Below are 11,577 nucleotides of genomic sequence, written 5' to 3'. Positions count from 1 at the left end.
TACAGTGAACCACAAATGATCTGGAGTGGGGCTAGTCCTGATATCTCCTGAGAGGATCACGATTGAGAAATCCCTAAGATTGAGCTTCTCGGCTACAAACAATGAAGCTGAATATGAAGCTCTGCTGGTAAGAATGATCATGGTTCAGAAAATGGGTGGAAAAGCTGTGGAAGAATTCTCTGGTTCAAGGCTGGTGGTGGGCTAAGTCCAAGGAGAGTTGGAAGCCAGAGATCCCAGAATGCTGGAACACTTGAGCCAGGTTAGAGATTTACAGTCTGGGTTTAAGTCTTTTAATCTATCACAAGTTCTTAGAAGCAGAAATACCCTTATGGACTCTCTTGCCACATTGGCAACCTCCTCGGCACAAAGTTTACCTCGGGTGATCCTAATAGAGGACTTATGCAAACCTATTGAGTTAAGAGGAAACGAGATTCATGTTCATCAAATAAGAGTGGGCCCTAGCTGGATGGACTCTATTGTACTATTCCTTAAGGAAGATGTCTTACCCGAGAATAAGTCCAAGGTTGACAAGGTATGGAGAAACGCTCCTTGTTTTTGGCTGTCCGAGGACCAAAAGTTGTATAAAAGGTCCTTTTCCGACCCCTATCTGCTATGCATACACCCCAAAGCAGTTGAGCTATTCTTGGAAGAATTACATGAAAGAATTTGTGGGAGCCACATTAGGGTTAATCTTTGTCTCACAGAGCCCTCACACAAGGCTATTGGTGGCCAAATATGCAAAAAGAAGCACAATACTACCTGAAGAAGTGCGACCAATGCCAAAGATTTGCACCAAATACTACCTTAACCCTTGGCCTTTTACTCAATGGAGGTTGAATATTGTAGGTCATTTCCCTAAGGCAGCAGGAAATAAGAGGTATTTGTTGGTTGGCATAAACTACTTCACCAAGTGGGTTGAAGCTAAACCACTGGCAAATATCAAGAACGTGGATGCCAAAATATTTGTCTGAAAAAATATTGTCACACGGTTTGGAATCCCCTATACTCTCATCTCAGACATTGGACTTCAATTTGATAGTAAAACTTTCAGGAGATACTGTTATGATTTAGGAATAAAGAACGGGTATTCCACTCCGACCTATCCACAAGGGAATAAACAGGCCAAGGCTGTCAATAAAGTCATAGTGAGTGGACTTAAAAAGAGATTGGACGATGTAAAGGGAAAGTGGGTGGAAGAGTTGCCACACGACCTTTGGACATACCAACTACTCCTCGTAGATCCACTAGGGAGACGCCTTTTTCAATGACTTATGAGGATGAAGCTATTATTCTTTTGGAAACTAGATTCCCCACGCTGAGAACAAGTTCTTTCACTCCGAGCAGCAACGATGGGCTACTAGAGAAGAGCTTAGACTTAATTGAAGCATAGAGAAAATGCCATGGTCCAATTGGCCTGTTACTAACACAAGCTCAAACAGGGGTATGATGTTAACATAAAGCTAATGCCACTAACAGTTGGAGACTTGGTTTTAAGAAAGGCTATAGGAACTGCAAAGAACCCAGCATGAGAAAAATTGGGACCCAACTAGGAAGGGTCATATCGTATCATTGGTAGCCAGAATAAGTGTATATTATCTTAAAGATCTAGAGAAAAAGGTTGTACCATGCCCCTGAAATGTACATAACCTTAGAAGATATTATTATTAATCAAGGTTGTCAAAAGCGATTTTACGATCCCACCTCACCAAAAAGATTAAAATCGTAGCAGGATCGCAAAAATGTTAGGATCGTTTGTAGGATCGTGTAGGATCGTATAGGATTGTAGGATCGTATGGGATCCTACCGATCCTACTATTAGGCTTTTTTGGGGTTTTTTTTTTTTTTTTTTTTTTTTTTTTTTTTTAAGTGAGATTCATTTGGGTCATTTGGGTAAGTACAGTAAAATAATGCCCGGCCCACCTAAAGGTCCAATACCCACAAGCCCAATGAATTAAAGTCCTAAATTACCCCTCTCTCAAAATAAAATCCCAAAAAAACCTATACTACTTAAGTTAAGTTTTCAAACAAAACCTAAATACTTTAGAAACACTTAAAAGCTTCAGCAGTCCACAGACTCAACACTCAACACGCATGACGCACTTGCTCCCTCCCGCGCGCCTCCACAATCCGACTCCCCTGTTAAAAACCCAGCACTCAGCCCTCTCAATGGTGAACTATTGCTGCTCTCAATCTTTCTTAAGTATTTAGAAACATTCAAAAACTAGCACCTTAGTCCCGCACGATCGCACCTGTTCAATTCTCTATCAAAAGCTCCAGAACGCAGCAGCTCTGTCCCGCGCGCCTCCACAGTCCCCTGTCAAAAACCCAGCACTCAGCCCTCTCAATGGTGAGCTATTGCTGCTTTCAATCTTTCTTAAGTATTTAGAAACATTTAGAAACATTCAAAAACCAACACCTCAGTCCTGCACCTCCTCAATCAAGTCAATCCTCTGTCAAAAACCCAGCACCTCTCAGCCCTGTCAATGATGTTGCCGTGAGCCATTGCTGCCTTTAAGCTTTCTGGTAATCTTTTTTGGTAGTTAGTACTTATTAAGTTAGTAGTTTATCATTTATTTGCACTTTGATAGCTTGATTCCAGATTGTTGTGTTGTGTTGTGTTTATGTTTTTATTTTTCTATTTTTGTTAACTAAATTAAGTAAAATTTGAAAAATTAAGAAACAGGGTCTTTAGTATTTGATTCTTTGAGAAATATTAGTAAACACAATTAGTAGTTTAGAATTGCACATAACCTGTTTGATGAATTTTCTGTGTGATTTTTTTGAGCATGCTCTGTATCTTGGTGTCTTTTTTTGCAGCTCTAGTACAAATATACAATGTCTAATTTGGCTAGAAAGAAAATTAAGCGAAAAAATGCACCAGGAAATAGGTCTGACCTGGGATGGGAACATGGTGTTGAAGTAGGTTCAAGGCAAGTTCAATGTAATTATTGCAAAGAAATTCATAGTGGGGGTATATATAGGTTGAAGCATCATTTAGCTGGGACTAGGAAAAATGTTTCAGCTTGTCCTAGTGTGCCAGAAAAGGTGAGGGAAAAATTTGCGACTCTTTTGTATGCCCAATCTGAAGCATCTATAAAAAAGAAAAGGTGGTATACTATAGAAGAAGAGGATGATGGCAATGATGATGAATTAGTTGAAGTACAACAACTACATTCATCAAAAGGGAGGGGCAAACACATAGGCTCCATGGATAAGTTTGTTACAAAAAATAAGCAAGTAACAATGAATCGTGTGTTTAAAAAAGGAGAACGTGATCTAGTGATCCAACAAATTGCTAGATTCTTCTACACTAGTGCCATCCCTTTTAATTGTGTCAAAAATCCGGAGTTTCTGCAAATGATTGATATGATTTCAAGATTTGGGATTGGCCTCAAGCCTCCTTCCTATCATGAGATTAGGGAGACATGCTTGAAGAAAGAGGTAGATTTTACACAACAAATGCTTGAAGAATATAAGATTGAATGGAAAAAAACAGGTTGTTCAATTATGTCTGATGGCTGGTCTGATAAGAAAAGGAGATCCATTTGTAATTTTTTGGTGAATAGTCCCAAAGGAACCATTTTCCTATACTCTATAGACACATCTAACATATCTAAAACAGCTGAAAAAGTTTGTCAAATGTTAGATGAAGTTGTCGATAGGGTTGGAGAGGAGAATGTTGTGCAATTGGTGACTGACAATGCTGCTAACTACAAACTAGCTGGAGAGATGTTGATGCAGAAGAGAAAGTGCCTGTTTTGGACTCCATGTGCTGCCCATTGCTTGGATTTGATACTTGAGGATTTTGAAAAAAAGATTAAGGACCATAAGTACACAATTGCAAAGGGGAAGAAGATTACAACGTTCATATATTCTAGAGCTATGCTTTTAAATTGGTTGAGGGATTTCACTAAAGGGAGGGAATTGATTAGACCTGCTGCCACTAGATTTGCAACATCATATTTGACATTGTCATGCCTTAATGAGTTCAAAGGAGAATTGATGGCAATGTTTTCTTCTGAACAATGGAGGTGTAGTAAATTTGCAAAAACAAAAGAAGGGAAAAGAATTCATGCCATAGTTATGGATAACAATGGCTTTTGGCGACTTGTTGTCAAATGCTTGAAGGCCGCAATACCCCTTTTAAAGGTGCTTCGCCTGGTTGATTCTGATACACCTCCAATGGGATTCATTTATCAAGAAATGGAAAAAGCAAAAGAAGAAATACAGAAAAATTTCAATAATGTTCAAAAGAGGTAACCATTTTATTTATATCTTCCTTAAATTTACATTTGTTTTTAATTCATTAGCTTATTAAATATATATTCTTTTTTTTTAATATAATATCCACTGTTTTAAATTGTAGTTACAAAGAGATATGGGATATTATTGATGATCGATGGGAAATGCAACTTCATAGGCCTTTGCATGCTGCGGGATACTATTTGAACCCTTCTATTCATTATGATCCTTCTTTTGATCCGGGTTCAGATATTAAATTAGGACTATATACGTGTCTTCAACGAATGGTTCCAGAAGTTAGTGATAGGAAAAAGATAGATATGCAACTTGAAAAATTCAAACAAGCAAAGGGACTCTTTGGTATTGAAGCTGCCATACTAGCCAGAGATACTAAACAGCCAGGTAACAATTTTGTTTTTTGTTTTTTGTTTTACATTCAAATTCATCTTTATTAGTTGTAAATTTTATTCTTAAGACTAAGATATTATAATTCATATATGTATCAGCTGAATGGTGGGACTCATATGGAGATGACTATCCTGAATTGAAAAAATTTGCTATAAGAATATTGAGCTTAACATGTAGCTTATCTGGTTGTGAAAGAAATTGGAGTGCGTTTGAAATGGTAAGACCAAATGACTTTGGTATATTATGACAAGATGGTTTTCCATTTTCTTTCTTAGTAAAAGTTTGTTTCTTCCCCCCTCCCCTGTGTTTGAGAATTCTCAATTAAAATTATTACAACTATAGGTACATTCAAAAAGGAGAAATCGCTTACACCAGAAAAAAATGAATGACTTGGTCTTCGTTATGTACAACTTGAAGATAAAACAAAAAAGAGCTAAACCATTGAGTACAAAAGAAGAAATTGGTTTGGAGAATCTGTCTTCTGATGATGAGTGGTTAGCAGCAGATTCTGTAGATTCAGAAGATGATAGTGCAGATTTTGATGAAGACAATGAAGGTATTAATTTATAACTTTAAAGCCTTCCTTTATAGCTAATATTTATACAAGTTATCAATGTATAGTTTGAATGTGTGACCACTAATCACTAATTTACATTTGTATACTTTACTTATCAAAAAAATTTGTATATTTTGGTTATCAATGTTAGGTGATGATGAGGTTTCAAGAGTTGCTGCCAAAGGAAAAAGTGTGCTAGTTCATGATGTTAGTGATGAATTTCATGAGAATGATGATGGTTCTAATGATGATGATAGTGATCGGCCCCCACCTGGATTTGAGAGAGTTAGGGATTTTGATGATTACGCCATGGATGTTGATACTAGGAAGGATATAGATGATGAAATGAGATATGACAATGATAGTGACTAGATTAGAAGAACTTTAGAATGAGAATTCTCTTTTGGATTTTATATTTGTAATTAGCTAGTTTACCTTAGATTGAGAATTCTCTTTTTGAATTACATATTGTAAATTTGTAGTTAGATAGTTTTTATATACTAACTAGCCTAACTTATTTTGGATTTGGAACTTAGAATTTGGAAAACATTTTTCATATGTGTAGATAATATTTTGGTACTTAGTTGTTAATTAAACATGTATTGAACTTTTTAGATATATTATGTCAAAAGTTAAATATATTTTGTTTTGTTAGAATAACATAAGAACAATGTAGTGCATGTAAATTACATTTTATGATGCAATTTTTGTTTTTTAATGGATGAATTCATATTTTAAGTGATTATATAACATACAAAGTCATTATCAATAGGATTTTTGCTTAAAATCTGAAAATAGGTAGGATCTTACGATCCACAATTCGATCCTACGATCTACGATCTTACCTACCTCCAACGATCCTACGTAGGATCCCGATTTTGATAACCTTGTTATTAATGAAAGTTTTCTTCACCCTATTTGGGTTTATTATATTGCATGTCATACGTTTTTGCTATCTATCTAAGTATCAAACAGAACCTTGGTCATGCTTGGCTCCTTGGACCACATACCTTAGGTAAATTGATATCTTTTAATTACTATTCTAAATATTAAATAGAACCTTAGCTATGCCTAACTCCTCAGACCACATGCTTTGAGAAAATTAATATTCCCTGACATCTATCTAAATATCAAATAGAATCTTGGTCATACCTAGCTCCTCGAACCATATACCATGGGTAAATTGATATCTTTTAATTACTATTCTAAGTATTAAACGAAATTTTAGCTATACCTGGCTCATCAGACCACATGCTTTGGGAAAATTAATACTCACTAACATCTAAGTATCAAACAAAACCTTGGTCATGCTTGGCTTCTTGGACCACATACCTTGGGTAAATTAATATCTTTTAATCATTATTTTAAGTATTAAACAAAACCTTAGTTATGTCTGACTCATCAGACCACATGCTTTGGAAAATTTTATACTTCTAGACATCTATCTAAATATTAAACAGAACCTTGGTCACGCCTAGCTTCTCGGATCACGTACCTTGGGTAAATTGATATCTTTTAATTATTATTCTAAGTATTAAACAGAACCTTATATATGCCTGGCTTTTCGGACCACATGTTTTGAGAAAATTAATACTCCCTAACATCAAAGTATCAAACAAAACCTTGATCATGCTTGGATCCTCGGATCACATACCTTGGGTAAATTGATATTTTTTAATCATTGTTCTAAGTATTAAACAGAACCTTAGTTATGTCTAACTTCTCGAATCACGTGCTTTGAGAAAATTAATACTCTTTGACATCTATCTAAGTATCAAACAGAACCTTAGTCATGCCTGACTCCTTGGACCACATACCTTGGATTAATTGATGTCTTTTAATCACCAATACTTCCTATCATTTTTGACAAATTTCCAGACAAAGCCTTAGTTCATCCCAAATTTTTTGGACCACATACTTATGGTAAAACAAATATCTTTTATTAATTACCTGAATGTCAAATGTGACCAGCTACTCTAAACAACAAAGATCTTCATGGTGGTAACAAACTCACTTGGATATTCATGAGCATCACTTAAAGCATTTATAGGCTTACCTATATTTGTTTAAGAATAGATTATCCCTTTGCTCCTTTAAACTTACCAATAAGTAAGGAGCAGAGTGAGTTTAAAACTATACGTAGGTTATATTACTGTGTATGTTCTTAAAAGTTGAAATTATGCCCTACCGAGGTAATGGATTTAGTGGGTTTTTAACTTATTTTGCAGCTAACCATATGAGATGGGATAACTTGTCTGTTACTTACACAGATTAGTAAGAAGGTTTTACCCCATTGTTACCTTTTTGAGTGTCTCTGATACTCGAATAGAATTCCTTCTATGTCGCTTTGTCGCCTTACTATGAAAGTACTTAGTATTGCGATCACCTTGGCTTGCCCACAACACCCTTGAGCGCTGATTCAACATACATTCCTCTTTATAGAGCAAGGAAGAGATTTCAGCTCTCAATTCTCTTACTCGGTCATTACAGCCACTTTGGATAGACTCCTTTTCTGCTTATGCCAATAGATGCCTAGATTTAATCAGCTCCCTTCGAACATTGCCGAAACAATTTGTATTCCACCAAGCTAGGTCTCGGCCACATTTTTCAACTATTGTCAAAATTGCATCATCTGAATGACTATCATTCATTGATTTCCACGTTGCTTCCACAATATCATCACATCGGCTATCAAAGAGCCACATCTCTTCAAACCTAAAGGGTTTTTTCCGCGGAGGAGGATCCAGGCTTGAGAGATTAAGGAGAATAGGAACATGGTCAGAGGTATCACACCAAAGATGGTTAATTCGTAAACCTAGAAAAAGCAAAAAAAAAAAAAAAAAAAACTATTGTTAGCCAACCCTCGATCTAATCTTTCCCATATAGAGTGACCATCCCTAAAGTGTTTACTCCAAGTGAATCGTTGACCAGAGAAACCCAAGTCTATAAAACCACATTCATCAATCACATCTCTAAAGAGTTGCATTTGGTAATGAAGGCGTTGAGCCCCTCCTAATTTTTCCTCTTAACTAACAATCTCATTAAAGTCGCCCATGCATATCCATGGAACAGCAGGGTGGTGGTTAAGGCGACGAAGTTCACTCCAAGCTTCATGTCTCCTTGCCGTATCTGGCTCCCCCTAGAAACTAGTAAACCTCCATTGTTGATCCGAGTTTTTATCAATCCAAGCATCAATAAAATACTTTGTCGAATCTTCCACGATAAGGTTGATATTATCTTTCCAAAACAGAACAAGACCACCACCTATATTGTCACTAGGTACCACCCATCTATTCTTAAACTACAAACTACTTTAAACCCGATCTAGCCTTGCTTCATCCGTCCATGTTTCGGCTGTAAACACAATGAATGGATCTTTTGCCCGTACAATTTCTACAAGCTCCTTCATTGTTCAAAGGTTCCCAAGCCCCCGACAATTCCATACCAAGTAATTCATTGATTCTAGCGGGGTTGCTTAACAGCCTCCACCAATAAAGTAGGTACTTCTTCATCACTCCTCAAAACCTGTTGACGTTTGCAAGGTAATAGGGAGCAATCTTCCTCAAGAACAAAACTATGCTTTCCACCTCCTATTCTTGCTAAGACTGTGGGAGATTGGCTATCAACTGTATTCCTAACTAACTGGGTCCAGGTTGACACTTTGGGAGGCTGAATTGATGTAGTGGAGGTCCCCCAACATTCCAAGGTTACACGTGGTGAAGGTAAAGGAGCCTCCACTTTGTCCAAAGCCGAAGAAGGATCCAATTAAGGAGTTGAGGGAGTGTCAAACTTGGAGAGCTCTCTATCAATATCTCGAAGTTGAGATTCAAAGTTACCACCTTTAGAAACTTGGCCGTGAATATCGGAACAACCCTCATCGAAGAAAACAAGTGGAGAAGCTTCATGAGAAACACGTTCAACCTGCTCATTTTGCATGGACGTAGGAGTTACCAACACTGGAGCTACATTCCTTATTGGGTTTGAAATTGTCGGACTTGGCTGCCCCACTCCAAAGTCTAGTGGAACAACAGACTTACCTAAATCCATAGCACTATCCATTGGGACCTGACCACTTCCAGGTTCACTGCTAGGACTCTGAACCTACCTCTCAAGTTCGATTTATAATACCCAGGCACAACCACAATAAACTTCCAAGATTATACAAACACACGCTCGTAAACTAGGTCCAAATTGTTGCTGTTCTGTCTTAAGGGTGCCCTCACTTGCAATCCACACATCACAGTTTTTATTGTCATGGTCAAGGCAACCACACCAATAGCATATATTCGGGAGGCGTTCATACTCAAAACTGACCCACACTTGTCTACCATTGTCAATGGAGATGAGGCAGCCCCTACATAAAGGCAAAGAGATGTTGATGGTAACCCGAATCCAGATGAAACTCCCACCACAGGGACGGACCCAGGTACAAGGCTAAGGGGGCCCGGGCCCCCCCTGGGCCCAAAAAAAAAAATTTTTAGCAAGTAATATTTTTCCAAAAAAAAAAAAAAAGGGACTTGGGCCCCCCTGATATTTTTGCTCCGGCCCCCCTTCCCCTAGCCCATTATCCGGCATGAACCCCCTCCCCTAGCCATCATCCGGCCAGCTCAGAGCCCATCATCCGGCCAGCTCAGATCAGAGCCCATAACCCATGTCAATCCACAACCAAAAAAAAAAAAAAAAAAAAAAGGGAAAAAATCTCAGCCCTCAGCAGTTCAAAACCAAACGGAGAAAGCAAAAACCAAAGGAAAAAAAAGAAAAAAAAAAGAAAAGAAAGGAAAGTGAGAGACCACTGAGAGGCGAGAGCTACGACTACGAGCCAGACGGAGAGAGACAGAAACGCAGCGCGCCAGCGCCGTAGGCCCGCAGCGGTGTCGCCGTGACGCCGTGAGTCCGTGACGGAGAGAGACAGAGAGCGAGACGAGAGCGAGAAGTGCGAAGTGCGAACCAGACCCACGCCGGCGAGAGCGAGATCCACTTGCCGCCGCTGTCGCCCGTTGCCGTTTCCCGATCTGCCCAGCCCATCTTCGAGTCTTCACAGAATCACAGCCCACAGAATCACAGGTATTTACTCTAACTCTTATCTTTTCCTTCAAATTTCAAAATCTTGTGAATCTGTGATCTGAGAATCAAAGAAACTGTGCTTGTGGTTGTGGTGTTTTGAGTGTTTCTTGTTTGTGTTTTTACTGAGGAACTGAAGTTACTGAATTGATTTGGTGCTTGTGCTGCGGCTGAACTGTTTGTGTTTTTTTTTTTTTTTTTTTTTGGGTTTTGGCTTTGTGACTCTGTGTTTGTGGCTCTTGCATTATATAGATAAAAGAGATAAATAGAGAGAGTGGAGATTGTAGTGAATTAGTGATAGTCTTTTTTCTTTGTTGACCACTTGACTGGTAGTTGGACATTAGTTCGACAAAATAATAGGGAATAGGGAAAAGTGGAGTTGCTGTTGGGCAAAGGCAAGTGACAGGGGAGAAAAAAAAAACAAAAAAAAGGTAAAGTTAAGAAAAGTTTTTGTTAGTAGTGCTTGGCTGTCTGTAGTGGGATTCATTGGATATTTGGGTTAGTGGGTCAGAATTAGAAAGATGAAGACAAGAGACAACACAAAGATAAAAAAACATAAAAGATATAAATAAAGAAAGAGACAATACAGAGACATCACATAAATAAAGACAATTTAAACACAAAGACATTAAAAGCAGACCAAAGACAAAAAGAAAAAAAAAATCATATAATATAAGAAATTATCACACAAATTTTAAAAAATAACGGTAATTCTTATATAATTTTTATTTTATTTGTAGATCATGAAAAAATCAACTACAATGCTTGATTTTTTCAAAAGAAAAGGTTCAACTTCAAATTCTTCTGAAGTCGACGTGGAATTGCCAACAACTAATGTTGCTATTCCAATTCCGGAAAATACGGATGTTCCAATTCCGGAAAATGCGGATGTTCCAATCTCTCAAACACAATTTCAAAGAATTGACCTTGATTCTTTGGATTATGATCCCGGAACACGCAAAAAAATATGGGAATATCATGTTAATCAACGTGATGAAATTCGGCGGGCTTACATTAAAAAAGGTCCGCACCAACCTCCTCTAGAGACATTCAAAAAAAGTGGAAAGCACAATCGTAGCTTTCAAGCTTCTTGGTATAGAAATAATTCAAAATGGCTTGAATATTCTCCTACAACAGATGCAGCTTATTGTCTACCTTGCTTTGTCTTTCATAATCCGAATGTGGTTGTGGGACAAAATACATTTATTGTTGGTGGATTTAGAAATTGGAAAAAGGTTGGGGGCAAAGATTGTTCTTTTCAAGTTCATATAGGAAAAGATCCTAACTCAGCTCATAGAGTTGCTGAGCAA

The 11,577-nt window shown here is 37.6% G+C and overlaps 1 protein-coding gene across 1 annotated transcript; it reads left to right on the top strand.

Annotated features, from left to right (window-relative positions):
• Positions 1 to 2,835: 2,835 nt before the first annotated feature.
• On the top strand, positions 2,836 to 5,578 carry LOC115973112. Its single transcript, XM_031093348.1, has 5 exons — positions 2,836 to 4,256; positions 4,367 to 4,644; positions 4,749 to 4,867; positions 4,993 to 5,206; positions 5,358 to 5,578. Exons 1-5 carry the CDS (start codon positions 2,836 to 2,838, stop codon positions 5,576 to 5,578), a joined length of 2,253 nt encoding a protein of 750 aa, XP_030949208.1.
• The last annotated feature ends 5,999 nt before the right edge of the window (positions 5,579 to 11,577 follow it).

Source organism: Quercus lobata, unplaced genomic scaffold, assembly GCF_001633185.2.
Source record: "Quercus lobata isolate SW786 unplaced genomic scaffold, ValleyOak3.0 Primary Assembly Scq3eQI_2004, whole genome shotgun sequence".
Classification (NCBI taxonomy): domain Eukaryota; kingdom Viridiplantae; phylum Streptophyta; class Magnoliopsida; order Fagales; family Fagaceae; genus Quercus; species Quercus lobata.
Note: the sequence above shows the minus strand (reverse complement) of the source record. Positions and strands in the feature narration are given on the sequence as shown.

Excerpts from the sequence above, each read along its gene's own strand:
- LOC115973112 (XM_031093348.1), top strand. The coding sequence starts at position 2,836 with ATGTCTAATTTGGCTAGAAAGAAAATTAAGCGAAAAAATGCACCAGGA. Across the intron at positions 4,257-4,366 it reads TTCAATAATGTTCAAAAGAG|TTACAAAGAGATATGGGATA; the intron begins GTAACCATTTTA and ends TTTAAATTGTAG. Across the intron at positions 4,645-4,748 it reads CAGAGATACTAAACAGCCAG|CTGAATGGTGGGACTCATAT; the intron begins GTAACAATTTTG and ends TATATGTATCAG.